Here is a 19207-nt window from a genome sequence, read left to right on the forward strand (position 1 = left end):
GAGTGGTCAGTTGTTTCTTGCCAACGTGTGTCCACACTGAGCGGGGACCTTTCTGCAGATGGCATGTAGAATCCTCTAGCAAGAATTGGCGCATGTATAAAGCAAAAGTAGGTGACCCCAAGATTCTGAGCAGCTAACATTAGCTCTGACCCCCGGCAATGCCTACAGATATGAAATAAAGATCCCTCTCAACAGGCCAACACATCAGAAAGCAGGGGGAAGAGTCAGCACAAGTCATCTTTCCAGGGCTGCTGTTCTGTCCTCTGCTGGTACTGCACAAAGTGCGCCAAAGGTCTGGCACACCAGATGATGGTGCCTTCAACAGGCCAAGAAGAAAGACAGGTCACATCAGTTACATGTCAGGAGCACTGGACATGTAACTGGCTGATCCTGGGCCTTTACTTTTCAGTGTGCCAGACATGTAAACGACTTCTCCTGCCCTGAGACCTTTCTCTGTGCCTGGCATGTAAATGACTGATCCAAGCCTTTGACCTTTCACTGCGCCTACCAGGTAAATTACTTCCTGTGGCCTCTGACCTTTCAGTGTGACTGACATGTAAATGACTGCCCCTGATATCTGACCTTTCTCTGTGCCTGACATTTAAATGACTGGCCAAGGCCTCTGGGGGGGCCCAGGGTCAGCCAGTTACATGTCCAGTGCTCCTGACGTGTAACTGATGTGAGTGTGACTGACATGTATATGACTGCCCCTGATCACTGACCTTTTGGAGTGCCTGATATGTAAATAACTTCACCTGGTCTCTGATCTTTCAGTATACCTGTGATGTAAATGACTGTTCCAGTCCTCTGACCATTTATTGTGTTTCAAACGCAAAATAACTTCTCAAACATCTCACCTTTCAGAGTGCCTAATTTATAAATTACTTCCCGCCGCCTCTGAACTATGTGTGCCTAGCATGTACATTACTTCACCTGGCATCTGAGCTTTCAATGTGCCTGACATGTACATGCATGATCCAGGCCTATGAAGTTTCAGTTTGCCTGACGTGTAACTAACTGCCCCTTGCCCATTACCTTTCAGTGTGCCTTACATGTAAATGACTTCCCCTGGCCTCTGACCTTTCAGTGGGCTTGAAATGTAAAAGCTGCCTGCCCCCTTCTTTCTGGCAGCTTTGCCAGAAGGTATTTAGGTTAGAATGTGGACATTCTGATTCTGCTGGCTTTAGTGTAGATTTTGGGATCGAAGTAGTTAGTTGATAAAGCACTATTGGAATGTTGCCTACCCATATTTCCATCATTATGTTTTTTATTTTAAAAGGTAAAAAGCCTGATTATTGGTGGGGACTTAGGAATTATTATGTTTTTACCAACCTCCATATAAAAATATTGACCTTGCTTGTAAAATGCCATGAAGGTGGTAGCCCTGGCACCCTTCCCTCAAGAAAGGTCCAGACCTTACCGTAGCCATATTGATGAGAATAACAGCCCTCCCTTTCAGTCCCTTTCTTATTTATATATTAAACAAATAAGCCCATAGGCATGGAGGCGCGGCCAACAAAAACACAAAAAACAAACAGCCAATACAGAATCAAAAATAGAAAATACAGGGAAATCAATAAGATAAAGTTATTTAGAGTTCATAAAAAATAGACCAAATCGAGTAGGAGTTTCAGTTTGGAGACCCCATTGGACAGGTCTTTAAATGTGCTAAAAAAATGAGACTGATGGTTGCTGCCACAACCCACCAGGACAGTTTCTATTACCCTGAGAGCACCAAATGGCAATTTCTACCCTGCGCAGAATCCTAAACCCTGAGGATCTGTTTTGGAATTTAACCGGGCCAGCACTTTATTTTTAGGGGCTTCCACAGATTCAAACTCTGATGGTTTATCCACATCCGAGATCACGAAGGTTCCCCTGTCCATGATAAAGGCAGCCAAGGTCTTACCGGCAATCACAGGCATACATGCTTTGGCAACTCGTAAATTCTTACTCAAGCGGAGTTCCACTTGGTTGAACTAGGGCAAACATGGCGTAATGATGCTTGTATACGCCCGCCAGTACCACCTGCAGTGCTGGTGATGGACAGAAAAAATCAGAGGACACCTCCCCTGTGTTAACCGATTTACCTTGCACGAAAGGAAGGTCTTTCTGGCAGGATTTATCTTCAATAACTATAGCAGCCTTAGCCCAGAGCTTCTCTCAACACACCCCTCCCAGGCCAGACGAGATGGACTCGGCCGTGCAAGCACACTCATACAGCCGTTCTGTTCTGTTCTGTTCTCTCTCGGTACTCACTGTGCCAGGGTCGAAGCGGAAACTAATAAGGAGTAGGATCTGTGCCACGAGGATGGCGAAGGACAAGTTGGCATGTATGTGGTAGCGCTGGTTCCGCATGGTGCTGACGGAGCTGGGGAAGAAAAGATATGCATTAGTACAAGAAGCCCCGCCCACCACAGGAAGTCACAGCCCCTCCACAGGAAGGGACAGATCTGCTACAGGGAGATTCACATCTGCTACAGGAAGTGCCACACCTGCTAAAGAAAGTAAAGCACCCACCACATGACGTCTTATGCCTTCCACACAAAGTACTGCACCCGAAATAACAGGTGTCAGCCTCACTACGGAAATGTTACACCCACTGTCGTCACTGTTGGATTTATACACCATGCACATTGAGGATCAAGTCCTTTATATCTCAGGCAGAAAATAAAACAGTGTTGCACAAGACACATCAGATCTGCTATTTCCTTTTTACTGACCATGGGAGATTTGGCGGTGGGACCCCTGAACTTACAGGCGCTACCCTGTGGAATAACCGATCAATTACCTTAAAGTCTGTAGAATATCTTCTGAGATTCCAGAAGCAACTAAAACATTCCTGATCCTTTGCCCTCACCTCCTCTGACACATCCTGCTCCTGTGCACACCAGGTATCTCCACTCAGCCTCACCGCTCCTGTAGGTTCCCACCCCCCTGTTTAACCACAGGCTCTCATAGCCCAATCAGGGAAACCGAGAGGCGGGAGCCGTCACACCATTGAAGGCCCATGAGCAAGGCCCCTGTCTGCTACCTGTTCGCTACAGGTATGCTACACCTTTGGTCGCCTGTGATGTTGTATCCCCCACCCCCCTGGTCACCTGTGATGTTGTGTGCCCCCCACACACCCGCCTGCCTGTGATGTTGTGTGCCCCCACACCCGCTAGTCGCCTGTAGTCCTGTGATGTTGTGTGCCCCGCACCCCTCCTAGTCACCTGTGATGTTGTGTGGCCCCCACACACCCGCCCGCCTGTGATGTTGTGTGCCCCCCACCCCCTGATCGCCTGTGATATTCGGTGCCCCCAGACCCCAAGGTCACCTGTGATGTGTGCCGCCCACCCTCTCCTAACCTCGACACTCACATTTGGGTGCTGCCGCCCTGGAAGATGGGGTAGGCACCATGTATTTTCCCACTGATTTAACACTTGCATTTGTGTGCTGCCACCCTGCAACATGGGGTAGGCACCATATATTTGCCTATTGCTGGACTTTTGCATCTGTGTTCTGCTGCCACCCTGCGACATGGGGTAGGTACCATATAATTGCCAATTGCTGGACTTTTGCATTTGTGTGCTGCTGCCGGCTTGCAACATGGGGTAGGCACCATATAATTGCCTATTGCTGGACTTTTGCATTTGTGTGCTGCTGCCGGCTTGCAACATGGGGTAGGCGCCATGTATTTGCCTATTGCTGGAATTTTGCAGTTGTGTGCTGCTGCCGGCTTGCAACATGGGGTAGGTGCCATGTATTTGCCTATTGCTGAAATTTTGCAGTTGTGTGCTGCTGCCGGCTTGCAACATGGGGTAGGCGCCATATAATTGCCTATTGCTGGACTTTTGCATTTGTGTGCTGCTGCCGGCTTGCAACATGGGGTAGGCGCCATGTATTTGCCTATTGCTGGACTTTTGCATTTGTGTGCTGCTGCCGGCTTGCAACATGGGGTAGGTGCCATGTATTTGCCTATTGCTGGAATTTTGCAGTTGTGTGCTGCTGCCGGCTTGCAACATGGGGTAGGCGCCATATAATTGCCTATTGCTGGACTTTTGCATTTGTGTGCTGCTGCCGGCTTGCAACATGGGGTAGGTGCCATGTATTTGCCTATTGCTGGAATTTTGCAGTTGTGTGCTGCTGCCGGCTTGCAACATGGGGTAGGTGCCATGTATTTGCCTATTGCTGGACTTTTGCAGGTGTGTGCTGCTGCTGCCACCCTGCAACATGGGGTCAGGCTCAATGGATGTAATAACCTTGTACTTCTCTTTTGTATGATTTATTACCTTTCACACGCTCTGCGATGTTGTAATTCACCTCAAACGCTTCCTTTTCTGTAACCCAAAGCCCTGAAACCAATTTTAAGTGCCTAGATACCTCAGGGTTTTGCGTGCTATACAAATAAACAAACAAACAAACTAGTCAAGTTCTTGATTGGAGCGCACTTTCCTTAAGACCAAGAAGAGCACTGAAGCCCTCCAGGGCTAGAATTCTGACGTATCTTCCTATGTACTTTGTTGAAGGACAATACCCTCATATGTTGACTTTGATCTGCTGACACCTCTCCCGAAATGATGTTCTCCTGGAAAAAGTGTAATTCCGTCTCCCTGCACTTGGATGAAGGACTGTACACTCTATTGCACGTATCTTCTTTTCTCATAGCACTTGACTGACCTGCAATGCACCAATGGCTGTGTAGGATGTGACTCTTCCTGCTACGCTCACTCCCTTTGGCTCACTTTATTCCCTCCACACTGAACAATGTGTCACACCTATTGCTCAAAGTCACACCAGCCAAAATAACCATCATATTTGCTGAAGGACGCTTCTACGGGGCGTGTGGGGGGGGGGGGAGGAAGGAAGGGAGGGCGGGAGGAAGGAAGGAAGGAAGGAAGGAAGGAAGGAAGGAAGGAAGGAAGGAAGGAAGGAAGGAAGGAAGGAAGGAAGGAAGGAAGGAAGGAAGGAAGGAAGGAAGGAAGGAAGGAAGGAAGGAAGGAAGGAAGGAAGGAAGGAAGGAAGGAAGGAAGGAAGGAAGGAAGGAAGGAAGGAAGGAAGGAAGGAAGGAAGGAAGGAAGGAAGGAAGGAAGGAAGGAAGGAAGGAAGGAAGGAAGGAAGGAAGGAAGGAAGGAAGGAAGGAAGGAAGGCAGAAACAGCTGGGGAGACAAACTGAAAAGGCGGCCAGAGAATAAAAGCATAGCGAAAAGGATGGCAGTACTATGGGGAGAGAGACAGTAGGTAGATGATATCAGTGAGAGGGAGAACAAAGAGTATTAGCGACAGGTGACTGAGTGAGTGAAACAAGAAGCAACACAGAGTGAACATTACACATAACGAAGGAAGTGGAGGAGGAGCAACTTGAAAACAACTATGCACCCCAAATAATCCTCCTAGTACATTGAAAGGGCATGTGCCAGTCCCCCTAACTACAGACACCCAACTATCCCCTCAATGAAGCTGCAGTTGCACCAAGGGAAAGTCCCATGCTGGCCCCAGCGGTCATTTGGGGGGGGCGATCACCTGGAAGATGCCAATGCTTGCCTACTGGGCAAGTACCCCTGCTCTGCCAAACCCACGAGGGATCCATCGTGGGCATTCTTGCTCAACAGGGGTGATCCATTATACCTCGCTGCCCTCCTTCTGAACCTTCTGAAAGGTGCGACCCAAGAGAGGAACGTGGAAAGTCATAGAAGAATCCTGGGGATAGCCAATCTTGCAACATCTACCATCGAAATCGCTTCCCTGGGGCTAGAGGACAATGCCAGGGAGGAAGGGATCTAAGTTCGGGTCCTTCCTTGCTGTGCCCGTCATTCCATCAGGCCCGGGGGCTGTTGGGATTCCATGCAGAGGCTGACTGAGAAGATAACAAGCTTACTCAGATGATCCTCTAAGGGGTGTCCCATCCAGAGATATCCGGCACCTTCAGAAGCTGTCAGAGGGATTCCACCAGAATCGGACCAGGTAGCTCAGGATTCCCAGGGACTGTGACTCTGCCCCTGCCCCCCTGCATTACATAGGTTCCCATGACATCACCAATACCGCACATCCTTGAACCTTGACTTGAAGGTATCAAAAACCTCTGTCTAGCTCAGCTAATTGGCTACTGCTCCGCCTCTGCCGACAGCCAGTGGTCTTGAATCTTTCAGTCGACTAAAGTCACCACCATTCTCCATCACTGGCATCTGTGGGGAGTACTAAAGGAACCCGGCACCTAGAACCAGATGTTTTGCTCAGGACTTGGGAACCCTCCACCACTCCAAAATCTATGTGAACTCTTCTGTCGAAGGAATCATTTAGCGCTCCTTCATCGATATAGACTGGTACCTCAGAAGGGGCAACACTACAAGCTTCAGGTGCAAGTAAAACCCCAACCCATGGTGATGCAGACTGGCACATCCATCTAGACTACTAGCTGACCAGGACGAAGCCTCTGATATGTCCAGCAGGTTTCTAAGAGAATCTTGGAACACCCGGCCGATGTGCATTGGGGAAGGCCACTTTCCTACTATGTCTAAAATGGCACATTGGATATGGTGGCTCTGGGATTGGATGAGCTGTGGTTGGTAAATCTGTAATCTGATAATAATGCAGACACTCGCTCCCTGTCTCGTTAAACCCGGCCCAAATCATTCATGTTGGACCAGCCAACCCTTCAAGTATAGTGTTTCAACCGCCCATGTGGTGCTGGTAGGTAATCATGCCGGCTGGAAATCCGGGTAACCTTCTGTTGACTGCCATGAATAAGGGGGGTGCAAACAGGCGTAATGGATGTCAGTAAAGTTTAACATGTCCCCAAACTTGATTAGGCTTGTTGGATGTTGGTGAAGGTTAACCAAAACCCTAACTGTGTTAGGCTCGTTGGATGTCGACAGAGGCGAACAAATCCCATAGCTGGATTAAACTTGTTGGAGGTTGGCAGAGGTGTAACTATTCCCCAAGACAGATTAAATTTGTTGGAGGTTGGCAGAGGTGTAAATATCCCCTAGCTGGATTAAGCTTGTTGGAGGTTGGCAGAGGTTTAAAAATCCCCTAACTGTATTAAGCTTATTGGAGGTTGGCAGATGTTAACTATTACCCTAGCCAGATTAAGCTTGTTGGAGGTTGGCAGAGGTGGAACTATTCCCCTAGTCAGATTAAGCTTGTTGGAGGTTGGCAGAGGTGTAAAATTCCCCTAGCTGGATTAAGCTTGTTGGAGGTTGGAAGAGGTTAACTATTCCACTAGCCAGATTAAGCTTGTTGGAGGTTGGCAGAGGTGTAACTATCCCCCTAGCCAGATTAAACTTGTTGGAGGTTGGCAGACGTGTAAATATCCCCTAGCCAGATTAAGCTTGTTGGAGGATGGCAGAGGTTAACTATTCCCCTAGCCAGATTAAGAGTGTTGGAGGTTGGCAGAGGTTAACTATTCCCCTAGCTAGATTAAGCTAGTTGGAGGTTGGCAGAGGATAACTATTTCCTTAGCTGGATTAAGCGTGTTGGAGGTTGGCAGAGGATAACTATTCCACTAGCTGGATTAGGTTTGTTGGCAGTTGGCAGAAGTGTAACTATTCCCCTAGCCAGATTAAGTATGTTGGAGGTTGGCAGAGGTGTAACTATTCCCCTAGCCAGATTAAACTTGTTGGAGGTTGGCAGAGGTGTAAATATCCCCTAGCTGGATTAAGCTTGTTGGAGGTTGGCAGAGGTTTAAAAATCCCCTAGCTGTATTAAGCTTGTTGGAGGTTGGCAGAGGTTAACTATTACCCTAGCCAGATTAAGCTTGTTGGAGGTTGGCAGAGGTGGAACTATTCCCCTAGCCAGATTAAGCTTGTTGGAGGTTGGCAGAGGTGTGAAAATCCCCTAGCTGGATTAAGCTTGTTGGAGATTGGCAGAGGTTAACTATTCCACTAGCCAGATTAAGCTTGTTGGAGGTTGGCAGAGGTGTAACTATTCCCCTAGCCAGATTAAACTTATTGGAGGTTAGCAGAGGTGTAAATATCCCCTAGCCAGATTAAGCTTGTTAGAGGATGGCAGAGATTAACTATTCCCCTAGCCAGATTAAGAGTGTTGGAGGTTGGCAGATGTTAACTATTCCCCTAGCCAGATTAAGCTTGTTGGAGGTTGGCAGAGGATAACTATTTCCTTAGCTGGATTAAGTTTGTTGGAGGTTGGCAGAGGATAACTATTCCACTAGCTGGATTAGGTTTGGTGGCGGTTGGCAGAAGTGTAACTATTCCCCTAGCCAGATGAAGTATGTTGGAGGTTGGCAGAGGTGTAACTATTCCCCTAGCCAGATTAAACTTGTTGGAGGTTGGCAGAGGTGTAAATATCCCCTAGCTGGATTAAGTTTGTTGGAGGTTGGCAGAGGTTTAAAAATCCCCTAGCTGGATTAAGCTTGTTGGAGGTTGGCAGAGGTTAACTATTACCCTAGCCAGATTAAATTTATTGGAGGTTGGCAGAGGTGTAACTATTCCCCTAGCCAGATTAAGCTTGTTGGAGGTTGCCAGAGGTGTAAAAATTTCCTAGCTGGATTAAGTTTGTTGGAGGTTGACAGAGGTTAACTATCCCACTAGCCTGATTAAGCTTGTTGGAGGTTGGCAGAGGTGCAACTATTCCCCTAGCCAGATTAAACTTGTTGTATGCAGAGTTGTAAATATCCCCTAGCTGGATTAATCTTGTTGGAGGTTGGCAGAGGTGTAACTATTGCCCTAGCCAGATTAAGTTTGTTGGAGGTTGGCAGAGGTGTAAACATCACCTAGCTGGATTAAGCTTGTTAGAGGTTGGCAGAGGTTAACTATTCCCCTAGCCAGATTAAGCTTGTTGGAGGTTGGCAGAGGTTAACTATTCCCCTACCCAGATTAAGCTTTTTGGAGGTTGGCAGAGGTGTAAAAATTCCCTTGCTGAATTAAGCTTGTTGGAGGTTGGCAGAGTTTAACTATTCCCCTAGCCAGATTAAGCGTGTTGGAGGTTGGCAGAGGTTAACTATTCCCCTAGCCAGATTAAGCTTGTTGGAGGTTGGCAGAGGTTAACTAGTCCCTTAGCCAGATTAAGCTTGTTGGAGGTTGGCAGAGGTTAACTATTCCCCTAGCCAGATTAAGCTTGTTGGAGGTTGGCAGAGGTTTAAAAATCACCTAGCTTGCATATAGTAAGACTCATAGTTTTCTCCCGTTTTACACATCTACCTGCATTTTTCCCCAAACAAATTTTGGCCCGGGCACACCAAAGTGTTGTACAAATCCAAACAATGGTTCAAAAAATGGAAACGTTTGAAAAAAGGAGTACTTTACCTTTTGCACAGAAAAAATGTGCATTGTTTAGACAGTTGGCAGTCTAAAGAACTGGACATATTTTTGCCAGTTTAATTTCAAAAGCAGCAGGAAGCTCGAGAATTAATTTCTCAGTTAGTTTGGCGAAAATCTGTCCAGTGTCATTTAAAAGAAATTGGAGAAGAGTGAGGTGCCCCTGACACCCAAAACATAGCTTTATTAACATTGCTGTATTATTCCGGAAGCGTTACTGGAGTGAAGCCTTTCAATTTTGAAAACCTGCCATTAAAAGCACATTGTTTTTCCTCGACGCAAGATCGTGATTTTTTTTATTAAAGTAGTACTGGGAGTGGGGCGGTTCACTGTACGATTGAAGGTAGTGTGGGTTTGGGGGGTTGCTAGTGTGGTTGACTGGTGATGGTCAGGAGCTTGAAGATGTCTGGGAAATACTTTTTTTCATGTGATTTTCTGACATTCGGGTGTGACATCTCGATGCTTTATAAGTTAATGTTAAATGTTAAATGTTAAAGGTATTTGTACATCGCACCGTCACCAACGGAATTGGTCCCCAGGCGCTCTGGCGGATCTCTAAACGATAAGGGGGGATGGGTTAGTAAGGTGAAGAGGGAGTAGGATAGTGAGAGGAGTGGTGTTCTGTTGGCAGCTTCAACTCGGTATACACCAGATGCAGAGCTTTGGTGTGGGTATTGGATCAGTGTCAGTCCGCGTGTGCTGTTGGTCCGGCTTATGTGTTGTTGCAGTGTTGTGAAGTGTGTGCGGCTTGTGGTGCGAGAGATGGTTGTGTGAGTTTTTGAGTGAGATTGGTATGCAGAGTTTGAGGTTATATTGGTTAGTGGGTTACCTGACCTTTAGCGTGCTAACATTCACAGTATTGTCTAAGTGTGGCACTTGTTGGCCTTCACAATCCGATCCAGATGCGGTGCAGGCCACTGTTCAGAATTCTATCTAGGTGTGGGCATGCCAACATTCACAGTCCTATCCAGATGCGACGCAGGCTGGAGTTCACAGCTCTGAGTGTGACACATGCCAACATTCAAGTTCATCTAGGTGCGGGCAAGCTATCCTTAAGTCAAAATCCTATCTAGATGCGACGCATGCTAATGTTCACAATTCTATCTAAGTGTGCACATGCTAATGTTCACAATTCTATCTAAGTGTGGACATGCTAATATTCACAATTCTATCTAAGTGTGGACATGTCAAAATTCACAATTCTACCTAAGTGTGGACATGCCAACATGAATAATTCTATCTAAGTGTGGACATGCTAATATTCACAATTCTATCTAAGTGTGGACATGCTAATATTCATAATTCTATCTAAGTGTGGACATGCTAATATTCACAATTTTATCTAAGTGTGGACATGCCAACATTCATAATTCTATCTAAGTGTGGACATACTAATATTCACAATTCTATCTAAGTGTGGACATATTTACAACTCTATCTAAGTGTGGGCATGCTAACATTCACAATTCTATCTAAGTGTGGACATACTAATATTCACAATTCTATCTAAGTGTGGACATATTTACAACTCTATCCAAGTGTGGACATGCTAATATTTACAATTCTATCTAAGTGTGGACATGCCAACATTCACAATTCTATCTAAGTGTGGACATGCCAACATTCATAATTCTATCTTAGTGTGGGCATGCTAATATTCACAATTCTATCTAAGTGTGCACATGCTAATATTTACAATTCTATCTAAGTGTGGACATGCCAACATTCATAATTCTATCTAAGTGTGGACATGCTAATATTCACAATTCTATCTAAGACACAGGCTAATGTTCACAATTCTATCTAAGTGTGCACATGCTAATATTTACAATTCTATATAAGTGTGGACATGCCAACATTCACAATTCTATCTAAGTGTGGACATGCTAATATTCACAATTCTAAGTGTGCACATGCTAATATTTACAATTCTATATAAGTGTGGACATGCCAACATTCATAATTCTATCTAAGTGTGGACATGCCAACATTCATAATTCTATCTAAGTGTGGACATGCTAATATTCACAATTCTATCTAAGTGTGGACATGCTAATATTCACAATTCTATTTAAGTTTGCACATGCTAATATTTACAATCCTATCTAAGTGTGAACATACCAACATTCACAATTCTATCTAAGTGTGGACATGCCAACATTCATAATTCTATCTAAATGTGGACATGCTAATATTCACAATTCTATCTAAGTGTGCACATGCTAATATTTATCATTCTATCTAAGTGTGGACATGCCAACATTCACAATTCTATCTAAGTGTGGACATGCCAACATTCATAATTCTATCTAAGTGTGGACATGCTCATATTCACAATTCTATCTAAGTCTGGACATGCTAATATTCACAATTCTATCTAAGTGTGCACATGCTAATATTTACAATTCTATCTAAGTGTGGACATGCCAACATTCATAATTCTATCTAAGTGTGGACATGCTAATATTCACAATTCTATCTAAGTGTGGACATGCCAACATTCATAATTCTATCTAAGTGTGGACATACTAATATTCACAATTCTATCTATGTGTGGACATATTTACAACTCTATCTAAGTGCGGGCATGCTAACATTCACAATTCTATCTAAGTGTGGAAATACTAATATTCACAATTCTATCTAAGTGTGGACATGCTAATATTTACAATTCTATCCAAGTGTGGACATGCTAATATTTACAATTCTATCTAAGTGTGGACATGCCAACATTCACAATTCTATCTAAGTGTGGACATGCCAACATTCATAATTCTATCTAAGTGTGGACATGCTAATATTCACAATTCTATCTAAGTGTGGACATGCTAATATTCACAATTCTATCTAAGTGTGCACATGCTAATATTTACAATTCTATCTAAGTGTGGACATGCCAACATTCATAATCCTATCTAAGTGTGGACAGGCTAATATTCACAATTCTATCTAAGTGTGGACATGCCAACATTCATAATTCTATCTAAGTGTGGACATAGTAATATTCACAATTCTATCCAAGTGTGGAAATGCTAATATGTACAACTCTATCTAAGTGTGGGCATGCTAACATTCATAATTCTATCTAAGTGTGGACATAATAATATTCACAATTCTATCTAAATGTGGACATGCTAATATTCACAATTCCATCCAGATGCGACGCAGTCTAATGTTCACAATTCTATCTAAGTGTGCACATGCTAATATTTACAATCCTATCTAAGTGTGGACATGCCAACATTCACAATTCTATCTAAGTGTGGACATGCCAACATTCATAATTCTATCTAAGTGTGGACATGCTCATATTCACAATTCTATCTAAGTCTGGACATGCTAATATTCACAATTCTATCTAAGTGTGCACATGCTAATATTTACAATTCTATCTAAGTGTGGACATGCCAACATTCATAATTCTATCTAAGTGTGGACATGCTAATATTCACAATTCTATCTAAGTGTGGACATGCCAACATTCATAATTCTATCTAAGTGTGGACATACTAATATTCACAATTCTATCTATGTGTGGACATATTTACAACTCTATCTAAGTGCGGGCATGCTAACATTCACAATTCTATCTAAGTGTGGAAATACTAATATTCACAATTCTATCTAAGTGTGGACATGCTAATATTTACAATTCTATCCAAGTGTGGACATGCTAATATTTACAATTCTATCTAAGTGTGGACATGCCAACATTCACAATTCTATCTAAGTGTGGACATGCCAACATTCATAATTCTATCTAAGTGTGGACATGCTAATATTCACAATTCTATCTAAGTGTGGACATGCTAATATTCACAATTCTATCTAAGTGTGCACATGCTAATATTTACAATTCTATCTAAGTGTGGACATGCCAACATTCATAATCCTATCTAAGTGTGGACAGGCTAATATTCACAATTCTATCTAAGTGTGGACATGCCAACATTCATAATTCTATCTAAGTGTGGACATAGTAATATTCACAATTCTATCCAAGTGTGGAAATGCTAATATGTACAACTCTATCTAAGTGTGGGCATGCTAACATTCATAATTCTATCTAAGTGTGGACATAATAATATTCACAATTCTATCTAAATGTGGACATGCTAATATTCACAATTCCATCCAGATGCGACGCAGTCTAATGTTCACAATTCTATCTAAGTGTGCACATGCTAATATTTACAATCCTATCTAAGTGTGGACATGCCAACATTCACAATTCTATCTAAGTGTGGACATGCTAATATTCACAATTCTATCTTAGTGTGCACATGCTAATATTTACAATTCTATCTAAGTGTGGACATGCTAATATTCACAATTCTATCTAAGTGTGGACATGCCAACATTCATAATTCTATCTAAGTGTGCACATACTAATATTCACAATTCTATCTAAGTGTGGACATATTTACAACTCTATCTAAGTGCGGGCATGCTAACATTCACAATTCTATCTAAGTGTGGACATACTAATATTCACAATTCTATTTAAGTGTGGACATGCTAATATTTACAACTCTATCTAAGTGCGGGCATGCTAACATTCATGATTCTATCCAAGTGTGGACATAATAATATTCATAATTCTATCTAAGTGTGGACATACTAATATTTACAATCCTATCTAAGTGTAGACATGCCAACATTCACAATTCTATCTAAGTGTGGACATGCCAACATTCATAATTCTATCTAAGTGTGGACATGCTAATATTCACAATTCTATCTAAGTGTGGACATGCTAATATTTACAACTCTATCTAAGTGCGGGCCTGCTAACATTCAAATTCTACCTAAGTGTGGACATACTAATATTCACAATTCTATCTAAGTGTGGACATGCTAATATTTACAACTCTAAGTGCTGGCATGCTGACATTCATAATTCTATCTGAGTGTGGACATACTAATATTCACAATTCTATCTAAGTTTGGACATGCTAATATTCACAATTCCATCCAGATGCGACACAGGCTAATGTTCACAATTCTATCTAATTGTGCACATGCTAATATTTACAATTCTATATAAGTGTGGACATGCCAACATTCACAATTCTATCTAAGTGTGGACATGCTAATATTCACAATTCTATCTAAGTGTGCACATGCTAATATTTACAATTCTATATAATTGTGGACATGCCAACATTCATAATTCTATCAAAGTGTGGACATGCTAATATTCACAATTCTATCTAAGTGTGGACATGCCAACATTCACAATTCTATCTAAGTGTGGACATGCTAATATTCACAATTCTATCTAAATGTGCACATGCTAATATTTACAATTCTATCTAAGTGTGGAAATGCTAATATTTACAATTCTTTCTAAGTGTGGACATGCCAACATTCATAATTCTATCTAAGTGTGGACATGCTAATATTCACAATTCGATCTAAGTGTGGACATGCCAACATTCATAATTCTATCTAAGTGTGGACATGCTAATATTTACAATTCTATCCAGATGCGACGCAGGCTAATGTTCACAATTCTATCTAAGTGTGGACATGCTAACATTCACAATTCTATCTAAGTGTGGACATGCCAACATTCACAATTCTATCTAAGTGTGGACATGCCAACATTCATAATTCTATCTAAGTGTGGACATGCTAATATTCACAATTCGATCTAAGTGTGGACATGCCAACATTCATAATTCTATCTAAGTGTGGACATGCTAATATTCACAATTCTATCTAAGTGTGGACATGCCAACATTCACAATTCTATATAAGTGTGGACATGCCAACATTCACAATTCTATCTAAGTGTGGACATGCTAATATTCACAATTCTATCTAAGTGTGCACATGCTAATATTTACAATTCTATATAAGTGTGGACATGCCAACATTCATAATTCTATCTAAGTGTGGACATGCCAATATTCATAATTCTATCTAAGTGTGGACATGCTAATATTCACAATTCTATCTAAGTGTGGACATGCTAATATTCACAATTCTATTTAAGTTTGCACATGCTAATATTTACAATCCTATCTAAGTGTGAACATACCAACATTCACAATTCTATCTAAGTGTGGACATGCCAACATTCATAATTCTATCTAAGTGTGGACATGCTAATATTCACAATTCTATCTAAGTGTGCACATGCTAATATTTACCATTCTATCTAAGTGTGGACATGCCAACATTCACAATTCTATCTAAGTGTGGACATGCCAACATTCATAATTCTATCTAAGTGTGGACATGCTCATATTCACAATTCTATCTAAGTCTGGACATGCTAATATTCACAATTCTATCTAAGTGTGCACATGCTAATATTTACAATTCTATCTAAGTGTGGACATGCCAACATTCATAATTCTATCTAAGTGTGGACATGCTAATATTCACAATTCTATCTAAGTGTGGACATGCCAACATTCATAATTCTATCTAAGTGTGGACATACTAATATTCACAATTCTATCTATGTGTGGACATATTTACAACTCTATCTAAGTGCGGGCATGCTAACATTCACAATTCTATCTAAGTGTGGAAATACTAATATTCACAATTCTATCTAAGTGTGGACATGCTAATATTTACAATTCTATCCAAGTGTGGACATGCTAATATTTACAATTCTATCTAAGTGTGGACATGCCAACATTCACAATTCTATCTAAGTGTGGACATGCCAACATTCATAATTCTATCTAAGTGTGGACATGCTAATATTCACAATTCTATCTAAGTGTGGACATGCTAATATTCACAATTCTATCTAAGTGTGCACATGCTAATATTTACAATTCTATCTAAGTGTGGACATGCCAACATTCATAATCCTATCTAAGTGTGGACAGGCTAATATTCACAATTCTATCTAAGTGTGGACATGCCAACATTCATAATTCTATCTAAGTGTGGACATAGTAATATTCACAATTCTATCCAAGTGTGGAAATGCTAATATGTACAACTCTATCTAAGTGTGGGCATGCTAACATTCATAATTCTATCTAAGTGTGGACATAATAATATTCACAATTCCATCTAAATGTGGACATGCTAATATTCACAATTCCATCCAGATGCGACGCAGTCTAATGTTCACAATTCTATCTAAGTGTGCACATGCTAATATTTACAATCCTATCTAAGTGTGGACATGCCAACATTCACAATTCTATCTAAGTGTGGACATGCTAATATTCACAATTCCATCTTAGTGTGCACATGCTAATATTTACAATTCTATCTAAGTGTGGACATGCCAACATTCATAATTATATCTAAGTGTGGACATGCTAATATTCACAATTCTATCTAAGTGTGGACATGCCAACATTCATAATTCTATCTAAGTGTGCACATACTAATATTCACAATTCTATCTAAGTGTGGACATATTTACAACTCTATCTAAGTGCGGGCATGCTAACATTCACAATTCTATCTAAGTGTGGACATACTAATATTCACAATTCTATTTAAGTGTGGACATGCTAATATTTACAACTCTATCTAAGTGCGGGCATGCTAACATTCATGATTCTATCCAAGTGTGGACATAATAATATTCACAATTCTATCTAAGTGTGGACATATTTACAACTCTATCTAAGTGTGGGCATGCCAACATTCATAATTCTATCTAAGTGTGGACATACTAATATTTACAATCCTATCTAAGTGTAGACATGCCAACATTCACAATTCTATCTAAGTGTGGACATGCCAACATTCATAATTCTATCTAAGTGTGGACATGCTAATATTCACAATTCTATCTAAGTGTGTACATGCTAATATTTACAACTCTATCTAAGTGCGGGCCTGCTAACATTCAAATTCTACCTAAGTGTGGACATACTAATATTCACAATTCTATCTAAGTGTGGACATGCTAATATTTACAACTCTAAGTGCTGGCATGCTGACATTCATAATTCTATCTGAGTGTGGACATACTAATATTCACAATTCTATCTAAGTTTGGACATGCTAATATTCACAATTCCATCCAGATGCGACACAGGCTAATGTTCACAATTCTATCTAATTGTGCACATGCTAATATTTACAATTCTATATAAGTGTGGACATGCCAACATTCACAATTCTATCTAAGTGTGGACATGCCAACATTCACAATTCTATCTAAGTGTGGACATGCTAATATTCACAATTCTATCTAAGTGTGCACATGCTAATATTTACAATTCTATCTAAGTGTGGAAATGCCAACATTCATAATTCTATCTAAGTGTGGACATGCTAATATTTACAATTCTTTCTAAGTGTGGACATGCCAACATTCATAATTCTATCTAAGTGTGGACATGCTAATATTCACAATTCGATCTAAGTGTGGACATGCCAACATTCATAATTCTATCTAAGTGTGGACATGCTAATATTTACAATTCTATCCAGATGCGACGCAGGCTAATGTTCACAATTCTATCTAAGTGTGGACATGCTAACATTCACAATTCTATCTAAGTGTGGACATGCCAACATTCACAATTCTATCTAAGTGTGGACATGCCAACATTCATAATTCTATCTAAGTGTGGACATGCTAATATTCACAATTCGATCTAAGTGTGGACATGCCAACATTCATAATTCTATCTAAGTGTGGACATGCTAATATTTACAATTCTATCTAGATGCGACGCAGGCTAATGTTCACAATTCTATCTAAGTGTGGACATGCTAACATTCACAATTCTATCTAAGTGTGGGCATGCTAACATTCACAATTCTATCTAAGTGTGGACATGCCAACATTCATAATTCTATCTAAGTGTGGACATGCCAACATTCACAATTCTATCTAAGTGTGGGCATGCTAACATTCACAATTCTATCTAAGTGTGGACATGCCAACATTCATAATTCTATCTAAGTGTGGGCATGCTAACATTCACAATTCTATCTAAGTGTGGACATGCCAACATTCATAATTCTATCTAAGTGTGGACATGCCAACATTCACAATTCTATCTAAGTGTGGACATGCCAACATTCATAATTCTATCTAAGTGTGGACATGCCAACATTCATAATTCTATCTAAGTGTGGACATGCTAATATTTACAACTCTATCTAAGTGCGGGCCTGCTAACATTCAAATTCTACCTAAGTGTGGACATACTAATATTCACAATTCTATTTAAGTGTGGACATATTTACAACTCTATCTAAGTGCGGGCATGCTAACATTCACAATTCTATCTAAATGTGCACATGCTAATATTTACAATTCTATCTAAGTGTGGACATGCCAACATTCACAATTATATCTAAGTGTGGACATGCTAATATTCACAATTATATCTAAGTGTGCACATGCTAATATTTACAATTCTATCTAAGTGTGGACATGCCAACATTCATAATTCTATCTAAGTGTGGACATGCTAATATTCACAATTCTATCTAAGTGTGGACATGCTAATATTTACAACTCTATCTAAGTGCGGGCCTGCTAACATTCAAATTCTACCTAAGTGTGGACATACTAATATTCACAATTCTATCTAAGTGTGGACATGCTAATATTTACAACTCTAAGTGCTGGCATGCTGACATTCATAATTCTATCTGAGTGTGAACATACTAATATTCACAATTCTATCTAAGTTTGGACATGCTAATATTCACAATTCCATCCAGATGCGACGCAGGCTAATGTTCACAATTCTAAGTGTGCACATGCTAATATTTACAATTCTATCTAAGTGTGGACATGCCAACATTCACAATTCTATCTAGGTGTGGACATGCCAACATTCACAATTCTATCTAAGTGTGGACATGCTAATATTCACAATTCTATCTAAGTGTGCACATGCTAATATTTACAATTCTATCTAAGTGTGGAAATGCCAACATTCATAATTCTATCTAAGTGTGGACATGCTAATATTTACAATTCTATCCAGATGCGA

At 41.1% G+C, this 19207-nt stretch overlaps 1 protein-coding gene across 2 annotated transcripts in view; it reads right to left on the reverse strand.

Moving 5' to 3' along the window:
• Positions 1–19207, reverse strand: part of ADGRD1 (adhesion G protein-coupled receptor D1) — a 1635406-nt gene that overhangs the window by 521314 nt on the left and 1094885 nt on the right. For both annotated transcript variants that reach the window (XM_069620079.1, XM_069620080.1), the window contains one exon: positions 2260–2371. In XM_069620079.1, coding sequence (XP_069476180.1) covers positions 2260–2371 — 112 coding nt within the window. The remainder of the gene's footprint in view (positions 1–2259; positions 2372–19207) is intronic.

The sequence above is a fragment of the Ambystoma mexicanum genome, chromosome 10 (genome assembly GCF_040938575.1).
Source record: "Ambystoma mexicanum isolate Mex_15411 chromosome 10, UKY_AmexF1_1, whole genome shotgun sequence".
Taxonomy (NCBI): Eukaryota; Metazoa; Chordata; class Amphibia; order Caudata; family Ambystomatidae; genus Ambystoma; species Ambystoma mexicanum.